At 40.2% G+C, this 13,746-nt stretch overlaps 3 protein-coding genes and 1 long non-coding RNA gene across 4 annotated transcripts; 2 read left to right on the top strand and 2 right to left on the bottom strand.

Annotated features, from left to right (window-relative positions):
- The first annotated feature begins 11 nt into the window (after positions 1-11).
- On the top strand, positions 12-1,724 carry LOC116266163 (type III polyketide synthase A-like). Its single transcript, XM_031647270.1, has 2 exons — positions 12-286; positions 734-1,724. Exons 1-2 carry the CDS (start codon positions 91-93, stop codon positions 1,702-1,704), a joined length of 1,167 nt encoding a protein of 388 aa, XP_031503130.1. The 5' UTR covers positions 12-90; the 3' UTR covers positions 1,705-1,724.
- A 440-nt stretch (positions 1,725-2,164) lies between these two features.
- Positions 2,165-3,166, bottom strand: LOC116265366 (hevamine-A-like). Its single transcript, XM_031645930.1, has one exon. It carries the CDS (start codon positions 3,149-3,151, stop codon positions 2,246-2,248), a length of 906 nt encoding a protein of 301 aa, XP_031501790.1. The 5' UTR covers positions 3,152-3,166; the 3' UTR covers positions 2,165-2,245.
- Positions 3,167-5,748: 2,582 nt separating this feature from the next.
- On the bottom strand, positions 5,749-6,795 carry LOC116265377 (acidic endochitinase-like). Its single transcript, XM_031645951.2, has one exon. The coding sequence runs from the start codon at positions 6,750-6,752 to the stop codon at positions 5,784-5,786; it is 969 nt and encodes a 322-aa protein (XP_031501811.1). The 5' UTR covers positions 6,753-6,795; the 3' UTR covers positions 5,749-5,783.
- Positions 6,796-9,095: 2,300 nt separating this feature from the next.
- On the top strand, positions 9,096-13,738 carry LOC116266480 (uncharacterized). The gene is made up of 3 exons (XR_004175383.2): positions 9,096-9,238; positions 11,262-11,371; positions 11,455-13,738. It is a non-coding gene; the product is annotated as an uncharacterized LOC116266480 (long non-coding RNA).
- Positions 13,739-13,746: the final 8 nt, after the last annotated feature.

Here is a 13,746-nt window from a genome sequence, read left to right as displayed (position 1 = left end):
CAAAGCAGAGAACCAAGTTCCTTTCAACACCAGTTAGTGTTCCTCGACATTATACAGAAGACCTGAGTTACTCTCTGTGCTTCAACTAAGATGATGAGGACAGACCTCAATGAGATCCCTTTGGCCGACCCACGCACGAATTCTCAAGGTTCAGGGAGAGCCAAGATCATGGCACTGGGCAAGGCCTTCCCAAGCCAACTGATCCCCCAGGAGTGTGTGGTAGAAGGCTACACCAGGGACACCAAATGTGAAGACCCAGTGATCAAGGAGAAGCTGGAGAGGCTCTGTAAGTTTAAACTGCAGTTAGAAATGTTGGTTTTGCTTTATCTTTTTAACAAACAAATAAATGATTATGACATTTGGCACTGTATTTAAAACACACTATGGCATACTCATAAATTTACAGCGTATTATTTCCTTTCTGCAACTCACAATCATTTGCATATGCTGTCGTATATATAACATGTTCGATTCATTTCTTGAATTCGTAATGCTAAATTCACTGCTTAATGCCTTTTCACCATTTCAAATCTTGCTAGCTCAAGATTACAGAGGTAAACACAGGTGGATACCTACACTTTCAAGCATAAATATAATTGCTATAATTTGCATACACTAAGCCTAGTCCAGTACTTGGTTCAACAATCTTATTGCTATTCGGCCTACTACATTTTTCTGCCACATATTCTTGTGTGACTTCTTTGTTTGAATAACAAAGGCTTTCCATCTACAGGCAAGACCACCACAGTGAAGACAAGGTACACAGTAATGTCCAAGGAGATCCTGGACAAGTACCCTGAGCTAGCCACAGAAGGCTCACCAACCATCAAGCAAAGGCTTGACATTGCCAATTCTGCAGTCCTAGACATGGCCATGGAGGCAAGCCTAGCCTGCATCAAGGAATGGGGCAGGCCACTGACAGAGATCACCCACTTGGTCTATGTAACATCAAGCGAGATCCGCCTTCCCGGTGGCGACCTCTACCTTGCTAGCCAACTTGGCCTGAGGAACAGTGTCGGCCGCGTCATGCTATACTTTCTAGGATGCTACGGAGGTGTCACTGGACTAAGAGTGGCAAAGGACATTGCTGAGAACAACCCTGGAAGCAGAGTTCTTCTGACAACATCTGAGACGACGATCCTCGGCTACCGACCACCGAACATGGCGCGCCCCTATGACCTGGTTGGTGCTGCACTGTTTGGCGATGGAGCTGCAGCAGTCATTGTGGGATGTGACCCTCTAAATGGCAAGGAAAGGCCATTCATGGAGTTGGAATATGCAGTGCAACAGTTCTTGCCGGGAACGGAGACCATAATAGACGGGAGGCTGACAGAGGAAGGCATAAATTTCAAGCTAGGGAGGGACCTGCCTCAGAAGATTGAGGACCATATTGAGGGGTTCTGCAGAGGACTCATGAAGAGGGCTCGTGTGCGTGACTTCAATGAGATGTTTTGGGCCATCCACCCTGGTGGCCCCGCCATACTGAACAGGCTAGAGAGCCATCTTGGGCTAAGTGCAGAGAAGCTTAACTGTAGCAGAAGAGCACTCATGGACTATGGGAATGTTAGCAGCAACACCATATTCTACGTGATAGATTACATGAAGGAGGAGTTGAAGAGGGAGGGAGCAGAAGAATGGGGTCTTCTTCTTGCCTTTGGCCCAGGGATCACCTTTGAAGGCATGCTTGTTCGCAGCCTAGATTGAGTACCACTACATATAGCAGATATGACTAACGTTTCTTGCTATTACTGTCTTAAAGACGAAGGTTTTCAGATTTTACAAGTAAAACAGCTTTCTTAACACTTGACTATAAAGTTGATGTAACAACATCTTCAGCTCTTATTACTGGGATATAAATTGAAATGTTGTCACATGACTCCCATCTTTTGGGACAAATAGAATCTGTCATGTATCTATCTATCTATCTATATATATATACACACACATAACGAGTTTAGAGTGTGGTCGACAAATAGAATCTGGCATGTATCTATCTATCTATCTATATATATATATATATATATATAAATATATAAACACACACACACATAACGAGTTTAGAGTGTGATCGATTTGTGGGTCAACTACTCAAAATTAAAGTCGCCTATTAACTCGCTGCATGAATTTTCTGCCTGGCTGCAGTACCTCTACTCGCTGCAGAAAGTCATAAAAGTGTGGCTCTAGCAGATCTTATTACATGAATAAGTTGATACATAGAGAAGCTTACGATTTGCTTAGATCCTTCCTACACAGAAGGTTTTACAGCTGCGCTATACCCTGTTTGTTCATCATAGAACTTGGACCACAACATGATGCCTCCATATTTGGGATCATTCTGCACTACGGGGAGCACTGTTGAGATGAGGTCGTTGGGAGGTATGTAGCCACTGCCGGCGGCGTCCGGCGCTGCAGGAAGTCCAAGGAAGATCCGAGTCGCCGTAATTGAAACCCATTGCTGCCAGGCACTAGCAAGTCTGCTCACGTCCCCAGCAGAGTATTGGCAATCGTTGTTGTAGAACTGGACCCAGACGTAGTCGAACAAGCCCGTCTTCAGCGCCGGTCCGAGCATGGCGTCAGGGAAGGGGCACTGAGGAGCCGCGGTCAGATACACCTTCCTCTCGCTCGAACTGTACCCAGACAGGGCCTGCGCTAGAACATCGTAGTAACTCGGCGAGCCACCCTCGATATCGAAGTCGATGCCGTCGAGCACGGCGTCGCCGAGCGGCCGGCTGCTGGAGGAGCCGCCGAGGAAGTTGTTCCACAGATAGTCGGCGACTTGCCTTGCATCATCGGGGGAGGAGAGGGTGGTGTGACTTTCGCTGCCTCCGAGGGAGAGCATGACCTTGACGCCTTGCTGCTGGCAAGACTTTATCTCACCGCTGAGGGAAGTGCAACCGCCGGAGGCGGCGACGCAGTGATTTGCTAGGTTGAGTTGTGGGGCGTTCCCACTGCCGAAGGTGGTGAGGAAGGCGAGGTTCACATAGGCGTACCTCCCTGTCGCACATGTGTCTGCCAGAGTAGCCTCGTTGCCATTTTGGCCCCAGTAGATGGCGATGTCCCCTGCGATGGAGAAGGGAATGAGAGCCCCAAAGACGCAAAGGAGAAGGAGGGAAGCCATTGCAGCTGGTGAAAGCCATGATCCTACCTCCATGTAGATATAGAGATTCTATCTAGAGGCTGAAGGGGAAGGAAATTTCGTGACTCGGTCTACACGAAAACGTACAGGAAAAGGAGAAGAAAAGTAACTGAAGTTGATGTTGAAAGAGACCGACGGATGGTCGCCGATATGGATTTTGGACTGATCTGGTATCGCCACAACCATGTGGCCTACTGGCCGTTCATTGTGTCGATGAACCGCTGCCATGGGACAAGATGCAAGGATTCGATCGGGACCTGATAAGTGTTGAAGCTCTGAACCTGCATTTTTAAGGACGAGGGAATCCCGTGGTTGCTTGGAAACTTTCAACTCCGTGTTCTTCTGGGGACGACTTCCAGTCTGTTGGTTTCTACTAGAAATTGAGTCAATTGACTCGGATGACCTACCCAGACTTGGATGAGTCTTTCTCATTAGGAAAATTTTCATTTCCTAACTATTTATTGCAAATAAAGAAAACCATGGACAGGTTATTCGATCGTTATCATGGCCGATTATAAGGTAGTCTTGTGGATGATACGCCCAAATGAATTGTTTTATGAAAATTATTTTTTTAAATGGGTTTTTTTATTATTTTTAAAAAAATCAATTTGTGTGTTTGGGTAATAGGATTAAAACACACTTTTTTTATGAATAACTTGAGCTTTTGAAAAACAGGTATTGTAAAAAAAAAAGTTCGATAAGATGCATTTTTTTTGTTGTATCCTTAAAAAATAAAGTTTTGGAAGCAAACCTATTATTTTCATCTAAAAATTGGTTTTGAATGTCATCCAAATCCCCCCTAATTCTTTACAAGAAAGTTATAAAATATACTTAATTTTTTTTTTTTTAACAAGCTAAACCTTAAAATGAAAATCTCTTCACCCAGCTTGAAAGAGACCCAAAACATGCAACAACATACACTTAATCCCATATCTTTAATTTTGTACTATTTACTAGTGTTAGAGAGAGAACTTTTTGAATCAGGGGCATTTTTTAATTGGAAAAATCTTAATCCTTTTGTAATAAAATGATTGAAAAAAACACTAAGCAAATGAAAGTTTTGAACCCCTCAAATGCATTGTTAAATTAAATGAATGAGCATCACCTAACTAAATCAACTACATAAGCCTACATCACACATGTGGGTCCGCCCCCATAGCTTCTATGTCATTATTTCACAATTTATTCAGGTCTTCGGTCTTCGTCTTTCCTTGCCAAGAAAGAAAACATAGAAAAAAAATTGACGCCGAATGAAATTTAGCAGGATGGTAGACGCGCAGAGCTTTGGGGGCAGTGGGTAGCAAGTGACAAGGTTGGTGGTTGTTATCCTTATGATGGTAGCACTTCAACAGGTTCAACAGGCCAAACTAGGGATAAGGATGCACAATGAGTTGAGTTACTAGGGATGTCAACACATTTCATTTGGATTGGATATCTGATCTAATTGTTTTGAAAATTTTGGATTTAGATATGAAAAAGTTTCAATATTCAATTAAGAATTCAAATCGGATTTGGATTCTTATTCAGATATATAGAAATAACTAATTGGGTTCTGCCTCGTACAGATTTAGTTTTAAATAAATATTATATGAAAAAAAGATCAATCTTCTAAACCGGGCGAAAGCTGAGGTCAGTCGGAGCTCAGCAACTTACGATTGAGCAGGTTAATTTGACTTCGAGTTTGAGTTCAAGCCAAGCTAGACCCAGGGGCGAAAGGAAGGGGAGGGCCATTGGGCCATCTGGGCCATGGCCCCACCCCAACCAATTGAAAAAAAAAATACATTGAAAAAATAAAATAAAAATAATTGCGTCATGATTTAGATTTAAATTTAATTTGGTCCTACCCAGATTCATAGGTTGAAATGTTCATGTAAAAAAATGTTGGCTCTAGCCTCGCCTCGAGTTGATAATGTAAAAAAATGTTGGCTCTAGCCTAGCCTCGAGTTGATAATGAATTGGGTAGAAAAGAAAGAGTTTAATACTTTTATATATTAACAAACATAAAAGAACCTCTAGTTCCATCAAACATGTCGATTCAGTGTGCACAAATTTCAAAACTTGTAACTTTAGATCGATTAGAAATTAATTCAATCCATCAGGGGAATTGGACCCTTTTTTCATGCTCCTTCCTAACTATAAAAAACTAGATGGATGCATTTTTACGAGCAAAAGCACATAAATCTTGGGGCAAGAGAATTGAAGTTGTACATTAAAAGTATCGAATTAAGAAATTGGATCAGTTTCAAATTTAGAAAATGACATCTGATTCAATTCGGTTTCAAGAAAAATACTCAAATTAGATACGGTTTCAGGTTCAATTTTAAATAAATCTCCTACATTCGATATTCATACATTTTGAAAGTCGGTTATTAAACACATATCATTATGCAGCTCGAATTCCGCTATGTATTTAAAATTCAGAATTATATTTAAATATGAAAATAAAAATTAGAAATTTTCTTTTCTGAGCCTTATTGTTTTCTTAGAATTTTTTAAAAATGTAAATAATCTTTCCTAATTTTTATTTTAAGGGCCTCGCCTTTCACGAAAACTGTTAAAATAAGAGTTTGAGGAGGATTTTACAATTAAATATATGCGTTGTGCAAACCATCAACACGATAAAATGGTATTTATTGATGAAAAATATTCATACGTAGAGATGGTTATTTTGTTTCCCAAATCCAGGCAGCTGCTTCTCTACACAAGGTTTTACAGCTGCGCTATACCCTGTCGTATCATCATAGTACTTGGACCACAGCATGATCCCTCCGTAGTTGGAAGCACTCTTCACTACGGGAAGCACGGTTGAGATGAGGTCCTTTGTGGGTATGAAGCCACTGCCGGCGGCCGCCGGCGCTGCCGGAAGTCCAAGGAAGATCCTGGTCGCCTTAATGCTAGAAGTCCATCGGTTCCACGCATTAGCCAAGTTGGTCGCACCCCCAGAAGAGTACTGGCAGGGAGGGTTGTTGTAGAACTGCACCCAGACGTAGTCGAACAAGCCCGTGTTCAGCGCCGGTCCGAGCATCGCGTCGGGGAACGGGCACTGAGGAGCCGCCGTCAAATACACCTTCCTCCCCCTCGAGCTGTACCCGGACAGAAACCTCGCTAGATCGTCGAAGTAATTCGGCGAGCCCAGCTCGATGTCGAAGTCGATGCCGTCGAGAGGGGCGTCGCCCAGCGGCCGGCCGGCGGAGGTCCCGCCCAGGAAGTTGTTCCATAGATACTCCGCGACTTGCCTTGCGTCTTCGGTGGAGGAGAGGCTGTAGGAGCCAGCGCCGCCACCCAGGGAGAGCAATACCTTGACGCCCCGCTGCTGGCAAGACCTTATGTCGCTGCTCAGGCCGGTGCAGCCGCCGGAGGCAGGGACGCAGTGGCCGGCGAGGTTGATTTGTGGGGTTCTCCCGCTGCCGAAGATGTAAAGGAAGGCGAGGTTCACGTAGGCGTACCTCCCCGTGGCACATGTGCTTGCCAGGGAACCCTCGTTGCCATTTTGGCCCCAATAGATCGCGATGTCCCCTGCAATTGAGAAGGGAATCAAAGCACCAATGGCGCAGAGGAGAAGAAGGAAGGAAGCCATTGTCGATTGTTGCAGTAAGTGAAGATCTGCACCAACCATATATAGAGACAGAGATTTCAGAGAGATGGAGATTGTGGATCCTGCGTCCGACATGGAAGCTTCGAGGAAAGAGTAGGAAATCAACCGAAATTAATGGAGGGTTGAAACGGTAAAAGGTGCGGAGATCCGGGTCGGGTTGACGGATTTCGGAGTGATCCAGTATGCAAGCCATTTTGGCCGTTCATCGTTATGATGAACGGATGCCGTGGATTCCGGGACCCAGAATGTGTTAGAGACGGTGCCCGGCTTGTGGGAACTTGGACATGTGAACCCGGCAATTATGGGTTGTGGGACCCACGCTGGTTTGGACCCTTGGACCTCTGATGGTTTTGGGTGCAAATTTCAAGTGTTCAAACCACGCCCAGTTGAAGATGCCATTGACTCCTTGCAAGACTTGGGTGGTGTTGTGAGACTTTTATTTTTATAGATAAATATATATATATATATATATATATATTTGATTTGATTTGATTTTTTTTATTTAAAATCGCAGAATCATAAAATTTTATAGTTTAGTGAATAAAAAACAAATTAGAACATATAAGCTTCCAAAGTACCAAGTGATTAGTAGAATATGACAATAGTTAATGTTACACTTTTTTTAAACTTCACTACAAGATATGATATTTGGAAAATGTTGTTATTCAACACTATAACATTGAAAATTTTATTTGTCATTCACACAAATTCACTTGTCTTTTGGCTTTTATATGTAGTTTTGAACTCAACCTTCCCATGGGAGCATAAATTTCTTTGCTTTTATTTTGAATTCAACCCATTGTTTTTGTACTTAATTTCCCGTGCGTTTATTTTGAATTCAACCACGAATATAAGCAGCTTATTCCATAGAAAAAATCGTATATGCCATTGAGATATTATCTCTCTATCCCTCTCCTCCATAAATGTTGAAATGCATAAACTAGCAAGTTCTAGGAAGGTTCAGGGACTGATTCAGTGAATAGGCTCTTGGCAAGGGCAGAACCACATGTGGACTTGTGTGGGCGATTGCCCACACAACTTAATAAATATCCCTTATGCATCACGGAACCAAATCGAGGTTAACTCCCTCAGCCAGATGTTCCTCGCTCCACCACTAGTTGTTGGATTCGAAACTCTGCAATCAAGTAAGAGGCAGAGGAAGAAGGTAGAAACCAAAGCTGGAAAGAGCATTAAGCATTTAGTAACATAATCAAACTAAAAAAAGAAAAAAAAGAAGAAGCTAAAAACGATCCAACTCTGTTCTTAGATATGAAATGCCATTGGACCGTAAGCTTGTTCTTTAGTAAATAAACAATCAACAAAAATATAGGGTTAAGCCGCCACATGATTAGCTAATTGCACCAAACTTTGTTAAGAGCATAGTCATAGAAAACACATTTTTTACAAAAAAAAAACGATAAATCAAATGGCCCTTTAAAACTTCTAAAAAAGGAGTTTTATTGAAAAAAACATTAAAAATTTTTAACACAAATTTTCTCATTTTTTTCACTTTTTTTTTTATTTTTTAATGCCAAATATTTTTTTTATTTTTTATTTGTTGCAAATCTATTTATCTTTCTATGTTTGTGATATTAGTTTCTCACTTGTTTTATTTTTCTCATATTTTTAGTTTTTAAACATTTTAAAAAATTTACCATATTTTTTTCAAGCTCATAGAATTATATCCAAAAAAAAGCTTGCCGTTTAAAATTTCAAGACCTTATTTGTGACTATGATTAAGAGAAATCACTATTTTGGAGTCCATAGATCAAAATTTCTCGCTGTTTGAAAAGAACAACCAAATAGAAATAGCACTCATGGCACAACTTGTAGCCAAACAACAAATATTGAGTATGTGGGTTGGTTGTTGCTAGTTTTTTTTTTAAGAAGTGAGTAGAAGGACGCCCCCAAATTCTCAAGCATTGTTATGAATTATGTTCATGAGACCGAAAAAAAAAGCGAAGGACGAAAAGTAGAAGATGATGATAATCCTCCTAACAGCAGTGCCAAGAAGAAAGCTTTTAAAACAAATGGGAGGATTCTAAGAGCCTCTTCAAGCTTAGGAATAAAAAAGTTGAGCAGTGAATTATATTGCAACGTATAATATTTAACAATAGATAAATCTGAAGCTCAACATTCAGACACAAAGATAAAACATACTCTATGTACAAGACAGTTTGACGGTGAGCCCCTCTGTCACGCCCGTAACTTTTAGAAAGGGCAGTTTATGAACTTTGTGAAACTAAAGCGTGTTTTTCCAATACTACGTAATGTTTGGGTCGATTCTGAAAGTTTGTTGAGAGGGAAAGTTTATCGAATCCTACCCGCCTCTTTCCTTATTTCACTCTTCAGCGCGGACAAAATTTCTGCCTGCCCGTTAGGACATAATATATTTTTTTTTCCCTTGCCCCGTTGCCCGTGGAGAAGGCTCGTCTTCCTCTTGCAGAAGCTCTCCCGCATCCAGCTGCTCACGTCTGCATCAGCTCCTCTTCCTCATCCCTGTCGAGGTAAGGCACCGGCTTGCCTGTTTCTATCGCGTTTTATTCTCACGTCTGCCTGTGTTTCCTGTCTGCCTTTCCCCAAATCGCAGCCCTAGTCGTCTTATTCGCCCTTTTAACATGAGGAGGGTCGTTTTAGATATGCTTTATCTTTGAAAAAGTAGATGATATTTGTTTCTAAGCCCAACTGATTGTGTCATTGAACATCTTACGGTGGCCAAAATTTATTGGATCTTTGTTGCCTTTTCTGTATTTGAGGAACATGTGATCACTATCCTCATTAGCTTGCTCACACATGACGGTAAGGGTTCTCCTTGAGGTTCAGACAAATCGCCGATTTGCAGAGGCAGACCCAGCTATGCATCCGGCTGCCCTCCTCTTTCCAAACCCTCTCCTCTTTTAAGTCTGGCCACTTCCATCTCCTCCGTATTAAAACATGTCATATCATATCATAGGGCTCTTGGCTCCCTTCACTTTGAGCTCCACATAGGATTTACCAAGTTGGACAAGTTTCATATACTAATAGGTAATTGAATTTAGAGAATTGTTGATTTTGTTGGAGAACGTGTGAAGGCTTCACTGGTTGTGACCCTTCAGGCTTCATTCCAAAACTTCTTTACCATGCACCTCTTTATTTCGCACCCATTCAAGAGACAGAGCGGTTTCAATAGTTGAAAAATTTTTGAGGATCAGTCCCTGCTCACCTTCAATGTTTAGCACCTGTGTTCGTGTTCATTGACAGTAGCCGTTAGCCGAAGAGATTGTCCATTTCATTCTTCATTCTTCTCTCGTTGTTTATCATGACAAGAACCGGTAAGCATCTTACCGGTTTATATCTACCTGTGAAGTTGTGCATGTGAATCTAGATTATTTCAACAGTTGGTAGCAGAGCCGGTTAATGCCCTATATCATGTCTTCTTTGTTTGGAACCTTATGGGAGAGCAGTAGATATCTGTCCACCTTACAGATCAACGAGGGACGGCGTCCACCGGCGGTCTCTCCCACATAGGGATCTCTCTTTTTGTCCCCTTAAGCTCCTTTATTTTATTAGAGGCCTCATTGAAGCAGGAAATATGGTTAAACTGATGATAAAAAGATGATTCCTTATTGTCTTCTTTCTGCTCCTATTTCCTTTAGTGATTATTAAATTGTCTCTTAATCTTTAAATACTGAAACCCCACAGTGATCACATTTTTCTTTTTTTAAAATAAAAAGCTATTGGCCCACAGATCTCTTCTCACAGCATTTCTTGCCTGTGACTCCGTTGTTAGGTACTGGCAGCGCTCAGTCACTAGCATTTGCTCCAGTAGCAGATTTTTACATCCGAAAGGGCACTTATATATATCTATATATATAATATTTGAATATGTTAATGTGAAAAGAAACAAAAATTGAAGGGCTGATGTGGGCAGTTCATATGTGGCTCCGTCACTGATTTGCGTTCAGTTTCAATCAGTATGGACGGCTTTTCAGCCTTTGCTCCTGATCTCATTCTAATGCATTTGTTTTGTGGTGTTACAATCTGTTGGATGCCTTTTTAAAAATTTTGAAATTTTAATTAGAAAGCCGTTTTGATATTTAAATGTTAACATAAATACAGTAAAATACTACTGGGTTGTATGATCAAAATGTCAAAGTTAAAAAGGCTGCATATTGTTAAAATCAATGCATTATAGCAGATGTGATCATCTCACTATTGGCTAAGATAGGAATGCAGCCAAAATTGTTGCTGTCAGCCTGTGACCTATTGGTCACAACAACACCTTCCAGCTATGAACTAGAGTGCTTTGGAAAAGGGTCTGCTTACAACATGGATGTTATATGAATATCAGACTTTCATACATTGTTTTTCTTTGTTGGTTGCTAAATACTTTTATCTGTTTAGTTATATTTGGGCCTATCCATTGTACTTCCTAGCATTAATGATATTATTGGCTTTTGCTTCAAATTGTATGGTTTCTTCTCCTATCCTTGCCTAGTTCCAAATATTGCTTAGATCTTTCCTGTAATTCTGCTTTTCTTGTATTTGCAGTTATGACTTGTGACCTAATTTTACTGATGGCGGGTCATTTTTGTCGTGAGAAAGGGAAGGCTCAATGAGGCAGCACATTATTGTAGACAGGCTTTAGCAGTCGTCATCTGGTATGCATTTTTTTCCTTGTCTTCTTCCTTTCCTTCTTAATTGGTGGACTGCACTTGTCTAAAAATGTTTCCCCTTAATGCAGCCCCAATTAATTGTCATAGTAACCTTTGGGAATGCGATGAAGGTTCATGGTCCATTACAAGAAGTGAGTTACTTTGTTCTTTGAAGAGGAAATCTGTTTTCTATAAATTCTATAGAATAACATAGTGTGATTTCTTTGCTAATGTACTTTAAATTTGGTTTTCTTTTTATTTGTATTATTCTTGCCCTGTGTGCTTGAGTGTTGTATGTTCATCTTGGCTGCAAGCATTTTGTGTTTTGATCTTCTTGCTAGTGATTATAGTTTTCTGAAGTTTCTGGGTTTTTTACTGACCTTTAATAGTTTAATTAGGAAAAATTGTTTTTGAGAACTTTTATTCTGTTATACTTTGTACAGAAATTGGGAAGAATAAAAAAATACCAAAATTGTTCAAAAAATTCTGAATTTTGGTTTTCTAAAATCCTCTACTTCTGTAGAGTAAAAATATCCCTAGTTTTCATATCGGTTCTTTACAATATAATGTCTTTTTAACCCAGATTTGTGAACCTTTCAGAAATCGAAAAGTCTGCCTCTGTTTTATATCCAAACACTTTTTTACTTTCGCTTTCTGCAGACAGCCTTACATTCAGAGTCTAACAGTGTCCAATCCCATGATTGTCATCATCATTTCCCTAATGATTTTACGAAAGCCACTGCATAGGACTGGTTTATCCTGGGCTTCGTTCAAGGAAAGAGAAGAACTTAACCTAAACCTCTTGTAAAATCAGTTGATGACCTAACATTTATGAGAACTTGTCACCCTTAAACCAACCTTTTATGTAGAATATCATACTTTTGTGGGAAAGTTGGTGAAGTTCGTTCTTCTACTCAGTCTACCCATCTTGTTTTGCATTCACCCATCTCTTTAGGGAGTAGAGCTTATGCCTCCTGGTGATATACCATTTGATGTCAAGAACATTTGTAAAATAATTTTTTTTTAATTTTGCTTAAAAACATTTTAAAAATGTCTTCGCTCATAATGATATGTCTTTGCTTTACTCTTAGTATCTTCTCGAGTAGGAGAAACTTTCAAGTTTTTGTTGTCAATCAATGGAAGAGGAAAGCTGAAAAAATCCTGGATTTGAACAATAAGGAAAACTCCTATGAAGCTGAGAAAGTCAAGACTAGGAAATGCTATTGACTCTGGTGTTCAAACATTTGCAAGGATTTAGCATGAAAATATACTGAGGGAGAAGCCACAATGCTCTGTAAGATCTTGGCAGGTAGCAAAATGAGTGTTGAGAGATGGGCTCGGGGCTCGTGTAGTTGTTCCTCTGAGTCAGTAATCAAGAGTACCGGGTAGGCATAAAGCTGATTTATGTCTATTTCGTGAAGATAATGACTTATGAACCTTTGGCTCGTTGAAAACCCGTAAGGTGAAGCGGGTTGGACACGTGACAAAGCTACACATAACCACCAAAGCAGTGGAGCTTCGTAGTAGCCTTTGAGGTGGTGAGGTATTCCCTCAAAGGTGAAGGTCGGCCTGAAAAAAAAAAAATCAAAGGAAAAAAAAATCAAAAGGCAAAAAGCTGAATGCAAAAAAAAAAGAAAAAAAAAAGAAAAAAAAAAGGTGTCTGCCAAGAGATGAAAGACATGAAGGCTGAACTCGCAGGAATTGAATGTAACGATCTTTTGTGGATGTGTGAATTTGGGGTCAATATCTGCTCATTTTTTTTGATTACCTAAGATGTCGAGGATGATTCCTTTATGTTCACATTTTGGAAATTGAAAGATATCCCTTCTAAAGGTTCAACAACATTGATGCGAAATGAATCCTAATCCTTGTATGGTACTATGGGTAAGTGAATGACATATTATTTGCACAACACGAGCACTTAAGTTTATGAGTTAAAGTGACAATTTTGAACTATTTCAAAGTAAAATTTGACATCTCTTGTTATGTTTCGAGGTTTTCTAGGCATAAGAGGAACTAAACGATCCCCTTTGGTCTTGAAAGGTGTTTGCCATTTCATTAACAAACCACTAGTCCGTTCATAGAATAGATGAAACTCTTCAAACCTAGTCCACTCATACTGAATGTGACAATTTGTCCATCTTTTCTTTTGTCTTCAAAGAGATCATTTGGGAACCTGACCCATAATTCCATCTTAACCGAGTGTCTTCAACCCGTTGAAATGTCTTCAACCTGTTTTTCAATGACATAACCTAGACTTAGGGAGGATCTCTTATTGGTCGATTTTGAACTGTGGCATTTTTGAAAAATTTTATCCTTTAAAGTTGTATGAGTTTTGTTCCTGGCTTCATCTAATATTTGTCTTGGCTTGCAATACATGG

The sequence above is a fragment of the Nymphaea colorata genome, chromosome 12 (genome assembly GCF_008831285.2).
Source record: "Nymphaea colorata isolate Beijing-Zhang1983 chromosome 12, ASM883128v2, whole genome shotgun sequence".
Taxonomy (NCBI): domain Eukaryota; kingdom Viridiplantae; phylum Streptophyta; class Magnoliopsida; order Nymphaeales; family Nymphaeaceae; genus Nymphaea; species Nymphaea colorata.
This window is presented reverse-complemented; position numbering and strand designations above follow the sequence as displayed.

Coding starts and splice junctions, on each gene's coding strand:
- LOC116266163 (XM_031647270.1), top strand. CDS start 91: ATGATGAGGACAGACCTCAATGAGATCCCTTTGGCCGACCCACGCACG. Junction 287..733: donor GGAGAAGCTGGAGAGGCTCT/GTAAGTTTAAAC, acceptor TTCCATCTACAG/GCAAGACCACCACAGTGAAG.
- LOC116265377 (XM_031645951.2), bottom strand. CDS start 6,752: ATGGTTGGTGCAGATCTTCACTTACTGCAACAATCGACAATGGCTTCC.
- LOC116265366 (XM_031645930.1), bottom strand. CDS start 3,151: ATGGAGGTAGGATCATGGCTTTCACCAGCTGCAATGGCTTCCCTCCTT.